Source organism: Pleurodeles waltl, chromosome 5 (genome assembly GCF_031143425.1).
Source record: "Pleurodeles waltl isolate 20211129_DDA chromosome 5, aPleWal1.hap1.20221129, whole genome shotgun sequence".
Lineage (NCBI taxonomy): Eukaryota > Metazoa > Chordata > Amphibia > Caudata > Salamandridae > Pleurodeles > Pleurodeles waltl.
In genome coordinates, this window is record NC_090444.1 from 417443587 (window position 1) to 417453681 (window position 10095).

Here is a 10095-nt window from a genome sequence, read left to right on the forward strand (position 1 = left end):
CGATGCAAAGCCGGCCCTGCATGACAACTCAACGAAAACTCAACGACGCATCGTCTGCCTATGCTGGAAAAATCAACTCACGCCTCCCTGTTTTCCGCACAACTCCTCCTCTGCGGCCCCTTGCAGAGAATTTGAACGCAAACCAGGTACTTTCTGCTTGCAAGAGACATTTGTTGCCTTTTAAGAACTAAAGACTCCTTATACCATATTTCAATGTGTACTTATTGAATCTTAATTGTTTTGACCTACATTCAACCAGATAAATATCATATACTTTTCTAAACACTGTGTGGTGTATTTTTGTGGTGTTACGCTGTGTTATTGCATAATTTATTGCACAAATGCTTTACACATTGCCTTCTAAGTTAAGCCTGACTGCTCAGTGCCATGTTACCAGAGGGTGGGTAGGCACAGGATAATTTGGATTGTGTGTGACTTACCTTGACTAGAGTGAGGGTCCTTTCTTGGACAGGGGGTAACCTGACTGCCAACCAAAGACCCTATTTCTAACACTTATTAAATCAACCGTTTTGTTTCTCTTTTCTTACTGTTCTCCCAATGTCCTACACTCAAAATCATCCTTCGCTCCTTTCCTCAACTTACATCCTCTTTCGAAGCGTATCGTTCCCTCATTGAACAGCACTCCATTCCAATAGCTAGGTCCAGAGCTTATACGTCCAACATATATGCTATCATTATAATTGAGCCACGAGGCACAACAAAGTGACATTTTCATGACTATGGGGGTCATTTCGACCCTGGTGGACGGCGGTGAAGCGGCGGTAAGACCGCCAACAGGCTGGCGGTCTAAAAAATGAGATTTTGACCATGGCGGTTACCGCCATGGCCAACCGGCTCTTCACCGTTCCGCCTGCCAGGGCGGAAACGACCGCCGAGCTGGAGACCTGGGTCTCCAGCCCAGCGGTCATCACTATACCGCTGGCGGTATCACAACCCGCCTGACCCGGCTTACCACCATGGATTTCATGCGGTTTGGGACCGCCATGAAATCCATGGCGGTAAGCTCTATCAGTGCCAGGGAATCCCTCCCTTGGCACTGACAGGGTTCACCCCAACCCCGACTCCCTCCCCTACCCCCCACCACCCCTGCCACCCCCCAAAGGTGGCAGGACCCCCCTCCCCACCCCGATCCCCAACATTTCTACACACATACATACAACACCCCCGCATTCATGCACGCACTCATTCACATACACACAACACCCCCGCATTCATGCACACACTCATTCACATACACACAACACCCCCGCATTCATGCACGCGCTCATTCACATACACATAACACCCCCGCATTCATGCACGCACTCACACGCCCCCTCAACATTCACACACGCACACCCCCATGCATGCACACAACACACAACACCCCCCACCCCCCTTCCCTAACGGACGATCACCTTACCTGTTCCGGTGATCCTCCGGGAGGGAACGGGACCCATGGGGGCAGCTCCGCCGACACCGCCACGCCAACAGAACACCGCCACAGCGAATCACAGGACGTGATTCTCTGGGTGGTGTTCTGTTGGCGTGGCGGTGTAGGTGGAGCTACCTCCACTTCCCCGCCTGCTGCCAGTATGGCTGTTGGCAGCTCTCCGTCCGTAAAAGGACGGAGCGCTGCCAACGGTCATAATGGCTCGTGCGGAAGACCACCAGCACTGGCGGTCTTCCGTACGGCGGTCCCTCGGCGGTCTTCGGAAAAGACCGCCGAGGTCGTAATGACCACCTATGTCTATATAACAAGCCAGCCGCAATATGATTTTATGTCTGGGTATTTTTGACACTCAGGTCCTCATTTGCTAAAGTATGTACATGCACTTGTGAACCACAGTGCAAGTTAGCGCTGGATATGTGTGCCTTTAAAATAGTTAGTAAGTTCATACTAGCTTTTGAGTTGCGCAAGCACCTATTGAGAACTTTACAAAATTAGGACTTCAGTGTTTAACCAAATCATTTTACAGTGTTTTGGCATAAGGACTGCTCCCTTTTTCATTATATTACAGCAGGAAATCAATAAATACGTAATTGCATATGTTATAGATTGTACTACTGAATATCGCCATGAAGAATATCACTATACAAGAATATGGAGGACTGAATATTGTGAAATAAAATATTGAAAGTTAAGTGCACATAGAGATTTATAGATTACTATTCCTAATTCCACATTTTTGTAGCTTGAAGATATATGTGCCATTTAGGTACACATATGTGGAGTTAGGTATTGAAAATTTAAATGCATTTACCTGCTGATATTTTTTCAATATTTTGTCCTTGATATTTAGTACAATCGATACTCTGACTTCGATATTTAAAATTCACACCATCTTATACATGTGTGACTTCTGATTGTGATGTAATTCTATCTTGTTTCTTCCTTCTCACAGACAGAAAGGAAACGTTCAGGGAATTATTATCCCTGTTAAATATGGAGAGATATGGAGACCACAAGCTCAGCAGAAGTGACGTCCTAGAAATCTGTCCACAAAATCTGAATCCCTTTCATTTACAAGCATTGGAAGATATCCCTTGGCATGTTTTAAGGAAAATCATGGCCCTCGATGCTACTGCAAGGAATACAACGCTCAAACCCAATGTGTGTGATTGTGAGCAGGGATCTACAGAGCAAGACAGCTATGAAGGAGACTTGTTCTCTGATGACGACGACACTGCAAAGTCCATAAATCCACTCGATGTTTTCTGCATCCTGCTTCATTGCTCAGATCCTTTCCTACAGCAAGACATCATGCTAAAATGCTCTATGTGCCAGTTCGCTCTTCCCCTGCTGTGGGAACCTCCTGATAAGAACAGGTGCACATTAATGCTGTGGCCCATGAGAGACATTGTGAAGCGGTGGAGACCACAAACAATGATAGGTGACAGTGGATATAAAGAAGAGAGCCTGGTCCTAACAAAAATGCCAACTTTCACCTTTGCACGAATCGGGAGACTGACCTCTTCCAAGTCCAAAACCCTGAATGACATTCTGAGCCCCCTTCAGCAGCACCATGATTTCTTTATGCACAGGGATATGGAATCAGGTACTATTCCCCGGATAATCTCTGAAGGTTTAGTTGAGATTTCCTGGTATCTCCCTAGTGGGAGGGAAAATGTTGATATTTTTCCAGAGCCTATTGCCATATTAAATCTACGTGGCGATATAATCAATCACTGGACACAGTTTTGTTTTTTATCACAGGCATCATCGGCTGTGTTTGTCTTTACGGAGAATATCAGTGAGCCTGAATATGAATTACTGTCATCCTGCGGGGGTTTCCAAACAAAATATTTCTTTATTTTTCCTAGTTTAGGTGCCAATCCCAAACATACAAAAGCATTCTGTAATAAATTAATGCCAGTCCTAGGTCTAAGTAAATCTCAGATTTTGCTGAAAAACAACAGGATTAATGACTCAGAATTCGTAAAAAGATTGCAATCTGCTATGAAATCAATAGTAGATAATGACTGCAAAATGATGAGTCTTGAAGACCTGGCAGCCATCGCACGTGAACTAGCAATCCACGTGGATGAAGACTGCAAAGAATGTATGGCAGGAAAGAAATACGCCAGAGAAATCATAGAAAGTATACAAGATGTGGCAGAATACAAGAAAAACAATATGCTGCTGCAGACGAAATACTGGAGACAGATCACAGAAGTGGAAAAGGAATGTTGCAATTTAAAACATATTGGAAACACGCCTGTGGAACACTACAAATCTCATCTAAAAGATCAACTGTTTAGTCTTCGATTATTGCAAAGAAAAAGTGGTCTTAGTGATGGAGTGAAGACATTCATGGAACGGTTGGGACAATCATCAGTAGTAGAAAAGCATTATTTTTTTAAATGGATGACGTTTTACCTAGATATCCTGTCTAGAAATAATCTCCTTAAGCTTAATGCCGAATATAAGAAATTGAATATGATTAAACCTCCTAAAGACCTTGCAGACTTGGACAAAAAAATCGCCGAAAGTTCCTTGGGTATTGAACATTTCATGCGTGAATTGGGGCAGATTTACGAGGCACACCACTCAATCTCCAAAATACTGCATTTGGATAAACTGTACAGTGGATTGCCTGGAATTGGTGCAGACCTCCTGCTCCAAGGATTCCCTTTAGAGCTTATTGATGGAAATGTCTCCAACATTCCTCTTCATTGGGTGACGGATGTTTTGAAAGCTCTCAGTATAAAACTGGGAGAAAAGTGCCGAATGATAGTGCTATCAGTGCTGGGAGTGCAGAGTACTGGAAAGTCTACCCTTCTGAACACTATGTTTGGGCTCCAGTTTGCTGTCAGCAGTGGAAGATGCACGCGGGGAGCTTTCATGTTACTTCTTAAAGTGAAGGAAAACTTCAGGCAGTCCTTTGGTTGTGACTGTGTCCTGGTTATTGACACCGAAGGTTTAAAAGCACCAGAGCTGACTTTGCAGGAGGATAGTTACAGACATGACAATGAGCTGGCCACACTAGTTATTGGCTTGAGTAACATCACTATAATCAACCTGGCCATGGAGCATGCCACTGAAATGAAGGACATTTTGGAAATTGCCGTTCATGCATTCCTTAGAATGGAAGAAATAGGTCAGAAGACCAGCTGTCAGTTTGTTCATCAAAATGTTAGTGACATATCTGCGAACCAAAAAAACATGAGAGACAGAAAACTCTTCTTGGAGCAGTTGAACGAAATGACAAAAGCAGCTGTGAAGATGGAGAGACAGAGCGGTGACATAAACTTCTGTGATATCATGGTCTACGATCCAGACAAGAACAATTGGTACATACCTGGCCTGTGGCACGGCATGCCCCCAATGGCGCCTGTCAATTTGGGATACAGTGAAAACATTTATCAGTTCAAGACGTACTTGCTTAAGTCAATTCATCAGCAGTCCCACAGCCAGACAATCGCTGACATTCCAACATTTGGGAGGTGGGTGAAAAATATGTGGAATGGTGTGAAGCATGAACATTTTATCTTCAGTTTCAGGAACATTCTTGTGGCTGAAGCCTACAACCAACTGTCCGTGAAATATTCAGACTGGGAATGGGCTTTCCGCAAAGAGCTATATCTCTGGGTGAGCAAGGCTGTAACTTCCATTCAGAACCAGCCCCACATTGAGCTTTGTGCCATTCATGTATTAGAAGAAGAGCTAGAAACCACCCTGAATCGTGAGGAAAAGAAGATTTTGAATCATGTGAGAGCACATTATGAAGATGGAGGAACTAATATTCATTTGATTGAAAAATACAGAGAAGACTTTACCAAAAGTGTACAGTGCCTTAAGAATGAAGTTAAAAGAAATACAATCAACAGGCTTCAAGACACTTTTAAAATTCAGAAGGACACAAAAGAGATTAACTCCATACAGGCCAGGTACAGAGAGAAAGTGGAACAGAAGGTATCCAGTCTTTTGGAAGAGTGCAGGAAGAAGAATGTGAAGCTGCAGGATGAGGATCTAGAAGGAGTATTTGAAGTAATGTGGACAAATACAATGTCAAACCTACACTTTAGTAATATGAAGAGACGTGAAATTCATCACGAAATGTTTCAACACTTGCGGCTGGACTTATCGAATCGGAGCAGCGCAGTCAATGCCAGATTACAACAGTTTGACAACTTAATCACGCAACCAGCAGGCTTTTTTAAAGTAAACAAGAAGCACTTCAGTCAAGACCAGTTTCAGCAGAGGCATTTCGATGAATTAGGCCATCTTGCCAGATCCTTGACAAGGAAATGCATTATTTACATCAAAGAGAAAGCCAGATCCAGGTGTGACTATGATGAAACGTACAGCAAGGAATTGCTGCACATGGTCAATGATCGACTGAAGATGGAAGATGTTGAAAGCCTTCATATGACCCCTTGCTTTGAGGTCGAGTTAAGGCTTCACATCTTGGGGAAAGCAGCCCATGACTTTCAGGCAATGCATGAGCGGTTTATAATGGAAAATGATCCTTACACCCGTTTGCAGAATTTGAAACCCCAGTACTTGTCGACATTTAAAAATATTTATCTACAAAAAGATGAACATCAAGCCTGGGCAGAACATTTTTGTCAGGTATGCCTCAAACCTGCCGTTGATGAACACATAAACACAATGCTTGGGTTGGAAGTTGTCGAAGATGTTCTTCACAGTGAAGGCTCATTTTCTTATAGCAACCGAACCTTTTTTCAATATACCTTGCTGAAAGAGCTGCTGGAAAAGAGGGATTTTGAAAGCTACCTTGAATATATTAATAACTATGAAGAATTTACCAAAAAGTGGATTGAGAGCCACGTTTCAGATCAGTTTCAGAAATCTCAGAGAATGCGTATTTTGGAAGAACGCATTCTCAGAGCAATAATCACAGAGGTGCATGCATCACTGACAGAAGCAATGGAAGCAGCTACAGATACTATTCCTGCCTTTTTAGAAACTACCTGTGAAAGGCTTGAGAAACATTTGGTAATTTCAAAGGATACATTAAAAGTGGCCTTATTTAAAAACGAAGGAGACGTGGCCCTATTTTGTGATGATGTCCGGACCTTCCTTCCTGTTATTGAAAAGCAAATACTAGATGAATGGAACCATCGTAGTGTAGAGACAAAATTTAAAAATCTTACTATTAAACCTCAGGAGGAGCTATTTAGGAAAGTTTTTGGTTGTGGAAAGCAGTGCCCATTCTGCATGGTTCCATGCGAAGCTGGAGGCCAGGATCACAAGGAACATTTTGCATCCATTCACCGGCCTCAAGGATTATGTCACTACAAATATTCATCAACAAGGAAACTTGTTTATGCTATATGCTCCTCCCTAGTCATTTCCAAAGACGTATTTCAAAACAAAGACACAGGTGAACAATATCACCCCTACAAAGATTATCACAAATATTATCCCGACTGGCGTATCCAACCCGATCCAAGTACTGAAGCGTCAGACTACTGGAAATTCATTTTTAAGGAGTTTTATGAACATTTTGTCAAAGAATATGATGCGAACCCAGGAGATCTTCCAAAAGGATGGGCAGAATTAACTAAGACCCAAGCACTTGCGAGCCTGCAGGAAGTATTTAACATGAAGCAATAAAACTTAAGCAATAAACGATCCAGGGTGGAAAATGTTATTAAAATATACAGCAGTAAATTGGTTGCAATCTTTTCCCAAAATACGATATTGATCATACTAGAATTAAAAAAATGAATACAGTGTTTAATGAGGACAATTTGTTCCGTTCTGCTGTGCTATACGTTGAATAATCTACTGCATTTAGAAATGAACATGTTAGAATGCATATCAGCATGAACTTGAGAAATCAGCAGATTGTTGAAAAATGAGACCTAGATATTATTGGACTCCATTTAAAATTACTTTCATTCCTGGCCTAAAATATTCTGAAATCTCAACTGGAATTCATCAAAGCATGACAAGGAAGCCACTGAACTTGGAACATGGAGTGATTCGAATCTGAGCGTGAAATATGGGAAATATTTCGTATTTCCAAGAGACAAAAGGGCGTATTCATCATAATGACAGCTCATTCTGCGTTACTTCAACATTGTCAGGGTCACTCGGATTATGCGGAAGCAAAGGATCAGATTATGCGGCGAGAAAAGGCAAATCATGCAGCATTATGTAGCACAGTCTCTAGTAGTATTATTTAGATGGATTTCTGCTATTAACAAAATGATAGATGATGGCATTCGAACACTGAATACAGAATACAAACTCAGCCAGTGTCATATAAGGAGTAACCAGAATTGTAGGCTAACATGTCGCAAGCACGTGATGAAACTCACGTCATGTCAATGCAATACATTGTTGAGTATATGGTAATATACACCGAGAAGAAATAGGCAGTTTTGCACGAGAAAAAAAGACACAAGTGCGCAATTGTCAATTACATTTATGTGTAAGTGCAATAACTTAATAAGCGAATCCTTGAACATTTAAACACACTGCTAGACATTATTACCAAGGGGATGATTTACAGTATGGCAGACAGGTTATGCCTTTGCAAACGCAACTGAATACCCTGCCTGACAAACTGGCGGGCCTCCTGTCCACTTTGGGAGGTTTACTAAAAATACGGTGGACTGCCGTCAAAACCAACGGCAACCATCCGCAGTACCTTTTGTACCTTGAAAGGAACCTCTGTAACATACGCTGGGCTGGTGGACGATAGTTCATCACCGTGGAGGGCATGAAGTCTGCCACCACCCTGATGGAAGGTACACCTTCTGCCACGGTCTAAATGTGGCTCCTAGTTTATTATTGCAATCTGCCTCCTAGCATTCACAAATCATGTTGGAGAGGATTGTTCAGGCCCACCAGCCACCTCTCTTCTTTGAGCTAGGCGATAACAGTGGCACTAAACCAGCCGACCCTAAATTTATTATCACGATGTGCTTTTCACCATTCACAAATGATGTTGGAAGGGGTTGTTTTTGAAGGAGATGAGAGTCACACCTAAACAGCCGTCCCAACGAAGGGCAAGTCTAGGAGGTGTGGAGACATTTGCTTAAGGTGCATGATATCCCACCAAGGACCATCATAAAATGAAATGAATCAGCTCTCTGTAGAGCCTGCCCACTCCATGATACATTAACAGCATAACACATTCAGTAAATGATTGTTTTCTTTTTCTTAATGATACTACTATGTTGGTTAAGCCTAGGCAAACACCTTGAAGATTTACAAACTTTATTGCGAAATTGGGAACAATCTGTCCAAACCTTTAATCAGACCATGGATACCTGAAATGTGTAAATTGGCATGAAAACAGAAATGACCTTACTTCAATCTCAGGGATCAAATTTCTCTATTTAGAAATAATTCCTACATATCTATATCTTTAATTTTACACCTGTTTCTGATGAAGACAAATTATTGAAACATAATGCTGGGTCACTGTTTATTTTATGTGTATTCCTTTTCTGGCTTGTACTGTTTACTGAGTTTGCTTTTCGTTATCGGAATTAAGTTTCATAATTGTTTGTAATTGTCTGAAATAAGTGTATGGCACGCCCTTATAGATTGTTTAATGTTAACCACAACTTGCTAAACGCTTTGAATATATTTTGATTAAGATTTTGGTACGTCATTGTTGATTTTGTTAGAATATACGATTGGCCTAACCAGTTTTGACCTGTTTTGTGGAACACGGCAAAGCAGACGTGCATCCTACAGCGGCGTCCCTCACAAATTAATCTCCTTTTCCGTCAACTAGTTTGTCGTATTGCTTAATTCACGGATGTAGTAGAAGGAAGGAAGTGCTACCAAACGCTTTGGCCCCGATTCAGAATATGGTGCGAAAGTTTCTTGCTTGTGCAAGTCTTTTTTGCACCTGGATTGCAATTATAAGTGGTGCACCAAACAAAAAACCCCACATAGTTTTCGCAGGTAAATTTCGGCAGGTCAAACCTGCCACAATTTACTGGGGTAAAATGCCACAGTGTATTCCGATACTTGTAGTATTTGGGGCATTACCCATCAGTTTTGTATGTAATTCCCAATTTTTCTGGAGAAACTCTAAATAATAGGTACTTATCATAACGAGTAAATAGTTCAACCCAGACTGGTCGCAGCAATACCCAACTCCATTCTGGTGCACTATCGATTGCACAAATGCTATTCAAAAGAAATGTATATGTAGGGCCTGATTACAAGTGCCCCCGAGGGATATACTCTATGTATCACACCTAATAAAATATGATACTCCTTGGTCTTGGGTGTGACAAATTCCTTTGATATCAGTTTTGGCCTAAATGCGTGGCATAACATGTGGGTGTTGATGCTTTCTGCAACGAAAAGCTGTTTTTGTAAGTATTTATTGGACTTTCTCCCCCTGTAACTTTAATCGGGCTACACCTGCCAAAATGTAACAGTGGTGGACTTTATCGTACCCTGTAAATACCAGGTGCAGTAAACTACACGTATAAATCAAAAATATATACACAGTTCCATTGCAAAGGGTATGTAACTATAAATCACAGGTCTCTGGGAGTCAAAATATTTGAAGCAAAAGCCCTCACTCACCGTTCGGTGACATGCTTCATCATAGGGCTGTGCTCCTCATCAGGCCGGTGCTGCAATGCCTG

At 42.0% G+C, this 10095-nt stretch overlaps 1 protein-coding gene across 1 annotated transcript; it reads left to right on the forward strand.

Annotated features, from left to right (window-relative positions):
• The first annotated feature begins 2410 nt into the window (after positions 1-2410).
• Positions 2411-9689, forward strand: LOC138295715 (up-regulator of cell proliferation-like). The gene has a single exon (XM_069234178.1). It carries the CDS (start codon positions 2447-2449, stop codon positions 7082-7084), a length of 4638 nt encoding a protein of 1545 aa, XP_069090279.1. The 5' UTR covers positions 2411-2446; the 3' UTR covers positions 7085-9689.
• The last annotated feature ends 406 nt before the right edge of the window (positions 9690-10095 follow it).